The sequence below is a fragment of the Lathamus discolor genome, chromosome Z, assembly GCF_037157495.1.
Source record: "Lathamus discolor isolate bLatDis1 chromosome Z, bLatDis1.hap1, whole genome shotgun sequence".
Classification (NCBI taxonomy): domain Eukaryota; kingdom Metazoa; phylum Chordata; class Aves; order Psittaciformes; family Psittacidae; genus Lathamus; species Lathamus discolor.
Window position 1 is genome coordinate 111430555 of NC_088909.1, and position 13913 is coordinate 111444467.

Sequence of the window (13913 nt, forward strand, 5' to 3'; positions counted from 1 at the left end):
GAGCTTCAGAAACTGATAAAGATGTCAGATTTGAGAGATATGCTTGTCATGTTTAGGCAGTTGCCAAGCAATTTCTGACGTAGTTGCCTACATTCCTATTTCAGGCACTTCTGTCTTGCTTATGTCTTATTAGCTATTATTATCAGAAATTTGACTAAACAATACCAAAGAGGAAATGTCTGTGTGAAAACAGTGAAGCTCATGAGAGTAGATACTGTGTTCCTGCAGCTTTTAAAGAGCAGTTGATTTTGTGGACGTCTGTTTTTAAGCAACTGAAAGTGAGCAGGGTCAACACCAGAGTCTCTCAATGAGGAGATGCTTTTACTGGCATACAGAGATGCCCATCCTCTCTGCTCCTACACTACATCAAACGTGTGGGATTTCTAGAGGTGTTAAAGGCCTCATACCCTACAAGCGGCGAGGTCTTCCCAGCAGCTATTGCCTTCTTCAAGATGTGGACTCCCCCTTCTGAGTTCCTCTGGGTCTGCTGACCCCAAAATCAAAGCTGCATTGCCTCAACTCGCACGCCGGAGGTATGAATCCAAATGCCACTTCTCCCACAGGAGGCTCCCAGCTTGCCCTGTGTCTGTGGTGCATCAGCAGCCGGCACAGGACATTTACTGTGAGGGTGCTGAGGCGCTGGCACAGGGTGCCCAGAGAAGCTGTGGCTGCCCCATCCCTGGCAGTGCTCAAGGCCAGGTTGGACACAGGGGCTTGGAGCAAGCTGCTCCAGTGGAAGGCGTCCCTGCCCGTGGCAGGCGTTGGGACTGGATGAGCTTTAAGCTCCCTTCCAACCAAAAACATTCTGTGATTTTATGATTCTATGTGCAGCACTGCTCTGTAAGACGGAGAGAGGGAATGAGTTGTGGATGTTGTCTGGAGGCACTTCACCTATTGCCAGCTGCACATGACCTCTTTGGTATCATATGGACTGCTGGCAGATGAGCTCCGAAATAGCCCAAGGTCTGTTGGATTTGTGAACTGCTGGAAGATTAAAAGCAAGACATAACATTACCATAGCGGACAGCCCTCTTGGCTTGGGCCAGCTTAGATTGGAAGCAACAGTGCCATTCAGCAACGAGTATGTTAGGAACACAAGTAGTCATTTCTGCAATAGTCTATACCTAAAATCAAGGTATATATCTGGTGCCTATGGTAAGTATCATCTCTGAGCCCCAGGAACATTGGCTTTTGGGGCAGTGTGAGGCATATTCTTACAGCACAGTGTGAATACAGCTACACACCCTAACACAAGATCAGCCACACTGACAGCTAACATTAGCAACAGCAGAAAAGAAGTTCATGTGTATTTCTAAAACCAGTGTTGGATTCAAGAAAACCAAAGCATTTGACCGTTTCTGGCTTTGGACCCGATCACTTTTACTGCTTTTGAATAGGAGAGATTTCACCAAATAACCCCAGACTTGGCAGTTGTGAGAGCAGCATCGAACTCTTTGCAAGCAATTGTTGTAGCTCCTATTTCAGCAACAGTCTGAAGTGCCAAACCAATCCTTTGTGGGAGTGGAAGGGCATTCTCAGAGGGAAGGGTGACTTTGAATATATTGAAGCATTACGTGGAGCCCCCAGTAAGAGAAAAAGCATCAGTCATCTGCCTGCCCTCTTTCCTTTACCCTTTTTTCTTAGAGAAAGGATGCTGTTAGTCGCAAAAGACTGACTTTAGAAGAAACATGATTTAACGTCTTGTTTTAATGGAATGTAAAGCAGTTCTAGGGCCTGCGTGCTATTTAGGAAAAGAAAAATTTAGGAAAAGATTTAAAACTTAATGCCAATTTTCAGGAGATTATTATTTGACAGAAGGGATCAGGAGAGATTATTAAATGCTTTGTGTGTGCTGAAAATACTGAGACCTTAAGCACATTAGAGTGCCTGTCAGAAATACTGAAATAGAATGAAAAGGGAAACTGGGTGAAGGAAAGAAAAATAAATTAAATGTATCTACGCTGCATCTAAAGCTGAAATTACTTGTGATCAAATGGTATCTGTGTGCTGCTGACACCATGTCTGGGCACTGTTCTCCAATGCTCAGCCTTGCAACCCATATTCTGTGGGACAGGGTTGGATCCAAGGAGAGCAGGGTCTGCTGTTGCTGCTCACCATACACACAGTTTAAAATAAAGAGCTGTTAGTGTGAAACTGCCTGGTAACGGGGATGTAACTGTGCAGAAAGCCTGCTCTAGGAGCTGTAATTCTGTTATCTGCCATGCATGCAACAGCTGGTGAGTTTGTTTTTTGCCACAGGACGCTCCTTATGGGAAGTGAAAAGGTATATTTGGTGATGAAGATTTTTCTGCTTGACTTTTAAATTTGCCACAGTTATTCATTTTTTCTCTTCCAGTTTTGCTCAAGCTCAAGATGGAAGCACAGACTAGCTATAGATAGCCGTATCTCCAAATCAGGTGTCATGGGGTTTAGGTCCCTCAGAGACATGCAGGGAGTGATTTTCTGGGGAAATAATGCTGGTAGTTACAGGAGTTTATTAAGCTTTTTTAGCTCTTTTGTTTTTGTAAATGGTTCAAGCTGACATCCAAAAGTGTGATGTGGCTGATGTGTGATAATTTGCATCCAGGCTGAAATTAGTGCATTTTAAGACACAGTCGTTGGCAGGGGATTTGGACTACATGGTCTCCAGATGTCACTTCCCACCCTAGCAATTCTGTGACTGTTATAACAATAAGTGACCTAGGAGAGCTCCCTTAGCACTTATCAGGGATTCTTTTACCAAATAAACCAAATAAAGGATTTATTTCATAATAATAAATAATGGAAATGCCCCATCCCTGGCAGTGTTCAAGGCCAGGTTGGACAGGGCTTGGAGCAACCTCCTCTAGTGGAAGATGTCCTTGCCCATGGCAGGGGGTTTGAACCGGATGAGCTTTAAGGTCCCTTCCAACCCAACCCGTGCTGCTATTCCGTGATTCTGTGTTTGGTTTGTGTTCTCATTTGAGGAGGAGTTAAGCGCTTATTCACCCAGCAGCATGACTTAGTGTCAAGGCCGATCTAAATTTTACATTTCAAATGATCTCTACTGAAGGCTGAAACTACTGCAAGCTTCTCTGTTTTCAGAACTAATCAAACCAGGTAACAGTTTCAAGGATGGGATATTTTAGCACTTCTATTGATGTTATCTGGTTTGTAAGATGAGCTTGTTACAGCCCTGCAGTTTCTGTAAGTGCTGGGCAACTTGCGAACACCAGAATATTATTTAAGAGCAGAACTGGGATTACATATTAATGTTGAAGATTTTGGCTAGTGAGGCCAAACTTTTGAGGGCAAGTTAGAGGTTGCAGATGATGAGAGGTCTCTGGTCCAGCCCCTAAGCAAAGCAGGTCAGCTTCAAGATCAGCCCAGTCATCAGGGCTTGATAGGTAGAGCTCTAGGATGTCTTCTGACCAAATCTATCGTTCTATCAGGTTTCTGGGGCCTTGCAGGAGCAATTTCATGCCCCTGCTAGATGTGGTGATACCAGCTTAGAGCCCAGCCTTTGTGAGCAACCTTGCTCGTTAGAGCATGCCAAGGAGACTGCACTTAACGCTTCATCTCAGCCATCATCTGTGAGCGCTCAGGCAGCTAAAATAGAGTGAGCAACGCATAAAGAAGTTTAAACAGATAGCACAAACAGCTTCATGTGCACAACATGAGCAAATATGCTAAGTAAAAGCTAACAGAGGGATCTTGAAGACAATTGCTTTCTAAAAGAAACCAAACCCTGCTGCGGTGCACCAGATCAATTTATAATTTAATAGCACCAAGCTGGTACATACAGAGCTGGGACGGAAACACACATAGCTAACCAGAAAGGCACTTTAAGCTCTCAGCTGGTGTGTTTATGAGATGATTGTAGTGTGTTGGTGTCTGCCTGTGAGTTTTCCTAATGGCAGTTCTTTGCTACAGCTGGTCTTGGATGATCAGGTTTGCAAGTTTCTGGTTTCCCACTACCATAAAATAGATGCATCTATTGAGTGTTTTAGATATCTGTGCCAATTAGTTCCCAGAAATTCAATTTAAAGATGAAGTTCATCCTCTGAGCCAAAGGCACCGAGTTGTAGCATAGATGGAACAAGCCTTTTTCAGTGTTTCACAGAGTCGATTTGATGTGTTCATGCTGCTGAATCTGAAACAAGTCTCTTTGGAGAGTGTTTTCCGTGGGTTTTTCCATGGGTTTTCCATGGGTCCCTTTTGTGTTCTGTCTGGACTTTCTGAGGGGCTGAAGCTTTGCTGTTGTGGGCACCCCTGGAGGCGTATCCCGGGCTGGCTTGTGCCACGCATGGGGGTCCGGTTGCAGTGGTGGGTGATGCAGGAGTGGGGCTTTCACACTGTCCTTTCCTTTCTGTGCAGTGCAAGTTCCTGGGCCGGTGGAAAACCTGCGGGCTGTGTCTACCTCACCGACCTCGATTCTCGTCTCCTGGGATCCTCCTGCCTATGCCAATGGCCCCGTCCAAGGCTACAGACTCTTCTGTACAGAGACAGCGACTGGGAGAGAACAGGTGAGCAATGACCAGAGTGGTTCTTCTCCCGCTGTGAAAAGGAAGAGGAGATATTTGTGAAAAGGAGACGTTTGGTGTTGGCATCTGCAGGTCTTAGAAAGGCTCAGAGCAAGAGGTTTTACAGATAAATCCTCCACGGTAAACTTTGCACGGAGCAGTGATGAGGTGAGGTGTCCCTGTTTTAGTGTGAGGTGTCCCTGTCCATGGCAGGGGGGTTGGAACTGGATGATCTTGAGGTCCTTTCCAACCCTAACTATTCTATGATTCTACGATTCTATAAAAGGGCAAATCAAGCAAAATGAAAATGTCCACCAGTATAAAATGGGTTCAGAAGGTAGAAGAGGCACCCTGTCATATATCAACCATCCCTCAGTTTTACACTGAAATTTCAGAATAATGCTGAAGAGCATCTAAAGACCCCTTAGACTCCCCCTTACATTGTGCAGAACCATCACTGCATTGATGGCAGTTTGTACGTGTGGTCTTTGTAGAATATAGATTTTTAGTTGCTGCTTGTAACTTCTTTGTAGTAGGAGGGTAAAATAATATGAATCCAGGCTAGAAATCATGTGTTTTCTCTCCAGATTGGCAGATGCTTACAGTAAAAATTGCTGTTGATGTTGTGCACTTAATTGCACTCTTAACTCTGCCATGCGCGCATGCTTTTGAGGGGCAAAGAAGCACTCTGGCTTTCTGAGAAACTGCTCAGACACTTCCCACTGGCCATTTAATAACCAGTTTTTGATAGGAATGCAGCAGTAGCAGTGGAGATGAGCTGCTGTGGATGAGTAACAGTGGAGATGATGGGTAGAGTATGGCCTTAAAAGGCTGTTAGCAAAAAGTGCAGCAGGGAAGAAAGTGGAGATGTCTTTTTTCTGGCCTGATAGTACATGATAATCACAGGCATCAGCAGTCTTGTGGCACACACTTCAGTATTCCTATGGGAACTTCTATACCATCCCCACTTTTTCTGTGCTTGCTTTATTTTACTTCCTCCTTTGCTCCAAAATTCCCATTTGACTCTTTGTGTTTATTTTCCTCTTTCCCTGTCATGTACCCGTGGGGTAACAACAACGGGCTTAACTAGAAAAAAAGAAACTTTTCTCCTGCACCCTATGTAACTAAACACAATTAGGTGCAAAAATCTCCTCCATGCAAAAGCTGTGGGCAGGACTGCGGATGAGTGCCGAGAACTGAGCCGTAACGAGACTCTGTTACAAATTGCCTTTTATATCCACTTAAATAAGGATTTCACTGTACTTGTCAAAGAGTGAAAAGCTCGCCTCTAATCCTCTCATCCCCTGGCATGGCCATAGTGCTGGCTGACACGTTTCCCCTTGGTTTATTGTCTCTGTGTGCTAGCACGTGGAAGTGGATGGGCTCTCATACCGGCTGGAGGGGCTGAAGAAGTTCACCGAGTACACCCTACGCTTCCTCGCCTACAACCGCTACGGCCCCGGAGTCTCCACTGAGGATGTGACGGTCACCACGCTTTCGGATGGTGAGTGGGGATAGAAGGGGCAGGTTGTGTCTGTTGGTTGCAATTATCAGACTTCTTCTGCCACCATATCTTGGAAGAAGAAGCAGTGAAGCAAGGAGGTTATTGAATGTGAAGGACATAGATAGGAGGTTCCTGGAGTGGTACCCTCTGAGCTGGTGTTCATCTCCAAGGATAATTGGTTCATTTCATTATTTCTATGTCTAGTGATAAGGATGGTGTCCTTCTCTATTTTCTCTTTAACCTAGGCACAGTTGTAGCCTTTGAGCATTTCAACAGATGCTGTTTTACTACAGCTGTATCTGAAGAGCCAACTGCCTGAGTTTTCCTTGTGCTTTAAACACAACGGCAGCAAATGTGCCAGAGCTTCAATCTCTGCTCGTCACATTGGCTGCACAAGCATCCTTCCCGAGCTCGTGCTGTGTTCCTGTGGCTTGCAGGCTCCAGGAGATAAACTGACTTGTACCTTGCAGTCAGAAGCACTTAGTTATGTTTGCTATCATGCCTGACTCCTCTTGAAGTCACTGAGCCTGAACCCCACACCTGGCTAAAATGGGAATAACTTCATTGGAGTCACTTCAGCTACATAAGTATAAAAACTATACAAATGGAGAGAAAATTCTTTCAGAAGGGTTGATTGGAGGTCATAAGGCAGAAGCTAGACCAGAGACAGGCTCCAGAGGCTTCAGGGATATGCCAGCTCCTGACAGAGCTCCACAGCCAGAGGGGATTTTTCCATAACAACGCTTTCTTTAAAGGTGACATGAGGTGGGCAGTAAGCTTTTAAAGTGAGGTTTGTAAACAACCCATTTTCCTTCTGATAAAAATTCAAGCAAGTTAAATTCATACATACTTATAAAGCAAGGTTTGGATTTTGGGTGTCTCTGTCCTGGGTTTGGATCACTAATTTAAGGTCATTTTCATGGGGAGAAAAATGTTTACTTTTAAATGAGAGTATAAAATCAGGGAGTAGGCAAGAAACACACTGCTGCAGGCTTCAGCTAGGTATGTTGAGCTTACTGGGCTTTTCTGTTATCAGAAGTGCAGCAGGTAACCTGTGCTAGTGAGCGCATCCAGAAACAGAGCCTGGTGTGCACCTCAGTCACATAAAAAATGTCACTGTTAATCACAGAATCATAGAATCCCAGTCTGGTTTGTGTTGGAAGGGACCCTAAAGCTCATACAGTTCCAACCCACTGCCGCAGGCAGAGACACTTCTCACTAAACCAGGTTGTTCAAAGTCCTGTCTAACCTGGCCTTGTACATTAAAGACATCCTCCATTCTATGACAGAGGGAAAAAAAACCAAACTGGATGAAGAACCAGGGTGACTGAGATTTATCCTTTATATTTGCAAATATTTATCTAATTTTGTTAGAAATTTGAGAACTCTCCCTTGTTAGTCTACCAAAAAAGTTGAAAAGCTGAAAATTTGTACAAGGTTGAGAATGACAATTTTCTGTCTGGTAACCCAGTTGCTTCTGAATGGTACATCTGATCAACTAACAATACCTCTTTCTGGGCAGGGTTAGCAGAAGCTGTACAGATACTGAGGGAGCTGGAGAACCTCAGTCCTGTTTTAATCTGTGTTGTCCTGGGCTGTATCTTCAATGGGATTCATCTCCATGACCCACACCTCGGCTGGCACTGTTATTGTACGTTTGACACCTCTGCAATATTTTTTTCAAATGCTACTTATGTCTACCCAGCAAATTCAGTTTTCCCTTGTAATAGAGGCTGGATCTTGGCAGAATAAATTACTTCACACTTATAATTATAAAAACAAAAGGAAAACAAGTGAAAATGAATATTTTGCATAATGTATGTAGATTTAATTCACACTGTGAAGTGTAAAACTGCAGCCCTGTGCTCCACTTTGGTTTTAAATGTCACCACCATAAATGAGAAAGGGAAAGATTCTTATTCATGAGTCTGAAAATTATCTTCCACAAGTGTTTAAAACACTTTACCTGTCTGTGAACAAAAATCAGTGCTAACGAGAAGGTTTGCATGAGACTAGTCCAGAAAATGGTAATGTGCGTAGGTGCCCTTGTTTCAGGAATCTGGAAAGAGATGGTATTTATTTTACTCTGTGTTTAAGCAGAAGCCTGCTCTGCAGAGAAGTCATTTGGTTGCAACTTCCCAGTGTTCCCCTGTTTTGGAGCAAGTAGAAGAGAAAATCCTTTCTCTTTTCTTTTACAAGGGCCTGTAGGGCCAGGCCAAGGGGAATGGCTTGAACCTGCCAGAGGGGAGACTGAGCTGAGCTCTTAGGCAGAAGCTCTTCCCTGTGAGGGTGCTGAGGCGCTGGCACAGGGTGCCCAGAGAAGCTGTGGCTGCCCCATCCCTGGCAGTGCTCAAGGCCAGGTTGGACACAGGGGCTTGGAGCAAGCTGCTCCAGTGGAAGGGGTCCCTGCCCGCGGCAGGGGTTGGAGCTGGATGAGCTTTAAGGTCCCTTCCAACACAAACCAGTCTGGGATTCTACGATGTTTTTTTCACCCTCACTATTCTGGGTCTGCCTGAAAGCACTTTGGTCTCTTGCATGAAGAAGAACAGCAAAAAAGCCAGAGCAAAAGCCTGGCATTGGCCAAGCCTGGGTGAAGGTGGTAGGGGTTCTAGTTGTCCCAGGGAAGAAAGGAGAGAATGGAGAAAGCAAGTCCACAGCACTAAAACTTTCTGCAGTTTCCTCTTTTACGGCACCATGTAGACCTTCCCTAGGATTAAGGTTCAACTTCTGCTAGAAGGATCCACGATAAAACAGCAAGAAATAACTCCTGCCCCCGTGAGCTAACAGCCTACATAGAGCAGGGGGAAAGACACTCCATATGTCCTATTTTATAGGTGGGAGGTAAAGGAAGGATTAAAGGAAAAGTCTGTAGTTGCCTGTACAATCCACACATGTGGATTTGGGCAGGTTTATTCCTGCATCCCTGCTACCACCCTCCCCGTGGAGGAGAGCAGCTCCCCAGGCTGCCCTGCTATGCTATTTAGATTGCAACCCATCCTCCGCCTAAACTTAGATTTAGCAACATCATCAGGCAGCAAGCACCACTGCTGGAGGGACAACACCATAACATGGAGCACCTTGCCTGTCACAGCTGGCTCCCTTTGGTCCTTGCTTCATGCTGTCTTCGCATCACAGTCCATGTAGTCTCTGGCAGCTCGTTTTTGCCTCGGCAGGCAAACCCAGAGGGGAGCCCCTGGGCAAGGAGCTGGGATGCCCCTGTGCTGCTCTTCTGAAGCTGGTTTGGAGCAGCAGTAAATGTCAAAAATGGGAGAAGAGTCCAAAGATCAGTCTGCCTTTCCTTTCCCCTTGGGAAAACGAAAGCATCGTTTCTAAGTCTGTCTTCCTCACGAGAGCATGCTTAAGCTGGTTATTCTTTCCACACCAAGCCTTTGCGGTATAGCGTACAATAGGATGTATAGTTGTATTAAGAAAAAAAAAAAGAAAGCCTGTACTATTACTTCCTGTACATTTGTAGGCAAAAAATGTCGCATGAAGCTCTGGGATGTAATCTGTAGTCTGAGAAATGCCCTCCAATCAAAGGAGTTTCGTGTAGCATCTCCAGGTGCAGGTTACAGATCCCAGGCAGCATGCACCAGATCAAGGAACATACTGTTTCTCTAAGGCTTAATTTTCAGTTTAAAATACAGCTCAGATAATATTTGGCCAAGCTGTGTGCCATTTCAGAAATGCTTTGAGCTATCATGCTTATGAATTTATCAAAATGCATTTAATCCCAGCAATTGGCAGACAGTATTATTTCATGCTTCGTGAGTATTTGATCTAAATATAATTTATGTCCATAATTATAATACGAATGTTGGGGAGGGGGTTAGGTAAAATTTGAAGATTGACGTTCTTGTTGACAAAAGAGATGGCCCATGAAGTTTTTTTAGATGGTGATCACTGTGGTTGCATCGGAGTTGAAGGAAGGGTGAGGAAAAGGAGGTTGTGAGGATGCTTATGGGAGCATGAACAGAACCCAGTGCTCAGACCTACAAGCATAGATATGCCGGAGGTGAATGGTGTCATGGCTGTGACCCTTTTTGGGAACCGAGTCCCGTATTGTAGCACTCCATTAGCCAGGTCTCCTGAGATAGTGAATTCCCTCCAAATTATCCAGTTTCACCTTATTTGTTCAGAAGAAGTACCAGGCTGTATCTCTCCTATTCCTCTTCCCCTGCAAGAATTACACAGGAGTTTCCTGATGCAACCCATTATTTTTTGGTGGATGGAGTTTGTGCCTGCACCAGCAACACTCTGTTACCTGGAGCACTTGTGTCAGTCATTATTCACCAGGCAGAAATTGAGAGCAGCTGCCAGAAGGACTTGGGCTGTTGGTCAGTGAGAAGCTCCCCATGACCCGGATTCAGTGAGCGCTTGAGCCCAGAACCCCCTCCGTGTGCTGGGCTGCACCCCCAGAGCGTGAGCAGCAGCTCAGGGAGGGGATCCTGCCCCTCTGCTGGGCTCTGGGGAGACCCCCCCTGCAGCCCTGATCCAGCTCTGGGGCAGCAGCACAAGAGGGACGTGGAGCTGCTGGAGCGAGGCCAGAGGAGGCCATGGAGATGCTGCGAGGGCTGGAGCAGCTCTGCTCTGGAGCCAGGCTGAGAGAGCTGGGCTGGGGCAGCCTGGACAAGAGAAGGCTCCTGAAGGGGAGACCTGAGAGCAGCTCCAGTGCCTAAAGGGGCTGCAGGGAACCTGGAGAGGGGGTTGGAGCAAGCTGCTCTAGTGGAAGGGGTCCCTGCCCGTGGCAGAGGGTTAGAGATGGAAGAGCTCTGAGGTCCCTTCCAACATGAACCAGTCCGGGATTTTATGAAAAAAGAAAAAGCAAACACAACAAATCCGAGCGCCTTGCCGTATGATCCTTCTTCCCATGAGTAAGTATCCAGCAGTGAGGTTTACCTTCCCTCCCTTTAGACACCTGGTGCAAGGTAGGCAGCAAGACTCCTTCAAGCATATTCAAAGCTTCTTCTACCACTGAGTCACCCCATGCTGAGACACAGAGCCTGGATGTGTCTGTCTCTGTTCATTTTTTGTTGCACAGCTAGCACTAGGTAAAATGAGTTCTTATCTAATTTCTAATGGTATAATTAAACTGTGAATAATAAACAAAAAACAAATTTTACCAGGCGCATCCAATTTCTTTATTTGATCAAGATATAAAGCTGGAGGAAGTAATTGTAATCTTACAGGCACTGGGTTTGCCGGGGAGCTCTCTTGATTGTTATGCAATAACAACCCAGGATATTAAATCTGGGTCTCTGATTTGGTAATTCAAAACATCTCCTTGACTAAACACTGAGCAAGGAATAAAGACATTCAGTATTGCTGTGATCGAGTTCGATGCTGGGTCAGGTCTGGGCTTATTTCTTGTTTTGATTGAAGATGAAGGGTGCATCAGTTATGTTCATGTATGCGACAAAATTGGGAAATGTGACAAGCGTTCATCGAAGAGAAATCATCAAAGTAATGGAAAGACAAACAAGTAGTAGGAAAATATAAAAAAGAATAACTGAAGAGAAGTTTTTCTGGTAGGGGAATAATGTGCAGTGGCAATAAAATTTTGGTCAGTAATGTGAAGGAAAGCTTTAAGGTGAAAATGGCTAAATGTTGCGATGAGCCTTTGTGGCCCATGAGTAAGGGGAGAGAAGAATCGCATTTGAGAATCTGGGACTCTAAGAAATTCTGCCTTGCTCATAAACAAGGGCAAATATCCTCCAGTGAAAATAGGCTTTTCTGGGAGATACCAGTGTTCATCAGATCCAGCTAATTCAGAAATGTCCAAAAATATCTCGATTTTCTTATTCCAAGTACATCACAGGGGCAGTTTTCCATCTGATATTTTTCCAGATGAGGGGAGTGTGGTCAGTGGCATCTCCTCTGTGTTATGAGAGGTGAAGTGTTTCATGTACTGTTTTCTGCGCCGGTACTGTTGCAGCAGCAATGCCTCAGATCAACTTTGCGCTGTCATGGGCAGTATGGAAACAAATAAAGAGCTGCTGCACTAGAGAAGCCATCATTTCTAAAGCTGCTAATCTGGAGAGATACAAAAGCGACTGAACAGGGAAGCTTTGCGTGCAGAGCCCTGGGAGGGCAGGGCAGAGCTGAGACAGGCACTCAGGTCCTGCAGCCAGGTATGCTTGCGTGCGCCAGCCTGGGCCATCTGCTGTGATGGAGAGGTCTGCGTGGTCAAAGTGCATGATGTCAAGTTGGTTTTGTATATTCTTTACATACCTACCTTCAAATCAGGCAAGGCAGGATAAGCAAAATGGTCCAGAGCGCTGGGTTGCAGGAGCTCCGAACGGACTCAGGCTATAGGTTTTTGTTACCTTTCACCTTTTCCAGCAGCCAGTCTCTGTGACTTGGGATCCCTGAGCTGAGGAAGAGTTTCTTTTTCCATGGAGCCTTCATGAGGGACAGGGTATTAATATGCCAGCAGGTCCCTCCTGGTGTTAGCTGTTGTTACTTCTGCTCTTTTGTAGCCTTTATTTAAAATACAATTTTCTTATTAGCACTGACGAATGACTTATCTCTGTCTGACTTAAATCTTAAACAGCAGCATGCATTGAGGAGGCTACATTGAGGATATACTTCGGGGATTTGTTTATTGAACTTGGATGTGACCGGGCAGAGTTCAGCAGAGGAGCTGAAAATAATCTGAGGGAATTAGCGTCTATCTGACTTGCTGCAGTCATTTCCTTTCCTTTAATAACTTCACAGGAGTGTTTATTGTCATATTAGTGCCCATTAAACTATTTGGAGATTCAGAGGTGTTTTGGCTAGGGGTGATTCCTAGCTATAGATGCAGCCTGCCTCTTCCAGAGTGCTGATGTTAAGCCAGTCTGCACTGATCATCTCCACCTGCCACAGCTGGCAGCTTACATGGACAATTTAGAGTATACACAGAAGAAATATAAAGAGACAACATAGACAGTAACCGCCCCATGTCCATCTCTATACAGTACATCAAATGTCACCAATTCATTCTGGTGGCAGTTTTGGCCAGAGTAAGTGATTTACAGAAAACTTATGGCTACATTTTGCTTGGTGATATATGTCCCACAACGTAGACAGCAATTTTCAGTGAAGATGAAGAAGGTGAAAAGGAAAGTACGCCTGATTTCTAGTGAGATGGATTCCAGCTCCTAACTCTTTGCCTACTAAATTATTCTTTCACAGCCAGAAGTCCTTCCTCCTTCAGATAGCAACAGATAACAATCCGAGCACTTCTTAACACTACAGTTATTTAAATAAAATTAATTTATTTGATCTCAAAGTTGTTCTAGGTCTCAGATCATTCCTGTAGATCTTTGCTGAACCAATCCATATGTGTGGACAACTTCACCGAGGATGATTTTGCCCTGGAGTTCTTGTTAATATCATATACGTTAAACAACTCTTTGACTTGATATATTCCTACTTATACACTGAAAAAATAATATACTGTAGTATATAGGAATGCAAACTATTCTTAAATTGGGTAGCTCACCCACCATGATGATTTTTCAGCTCTTTCTTTCCAAATCTAGGACCACCCTCCTCTGAGAATAAACTGCCTATCTGCTTTTCAGGTCTTCAGTAGCACAGGTTAGCAAGCAGGTATTATTTGTCTGAAAGGAAAATAAAACTTGAGGTTCACGTCAGGCAGTTGATGCATCACCAGCTATGAATTTATTTTTAAAGCTCTTTGCTCCTTAATGGTTGAATTAATATATGCCATCAGCTGGAGGAATTTGAGCCATTGTTACACAAGCATATCAGAAACAAATATACAGATATGGAGTGGAAAACAGGCAGAAACGTGTCAGGAAATATTTAGGTGATAATGGTCTGTCCAACCATGCAGAGAATTCACTGTGCCTTGGTGGTGAGAGCCCTATCCTTCGCCAGGATAGGATAAATGGATTTGC

General features: G+C 44.7%; 1 protein-coding gene across 1 annotated transcript in view; it reads left to right on the plus strand.

Moving 5' to 3' along the window:
* DCC (DCC netrin 1 receptor) overlaps positions 1-13913 on the plus strand; it is a 615473-nt gene that overhangs the window by 452583 nt on the left and 148977 nt on the right. Inside the window, exons 10-11 of the mRNA XM_065661552.1 lie at positions 4357-4505; positions 5868-6006. Coding sequence (XP_065517624.1) covers positions 4357-4505; positions 5868-6006 — 288 coding nt within the window. The remainder of the gene's footprint in view (positions 1-4356; positions 4506-5867; positions 6007-13913) is intronic.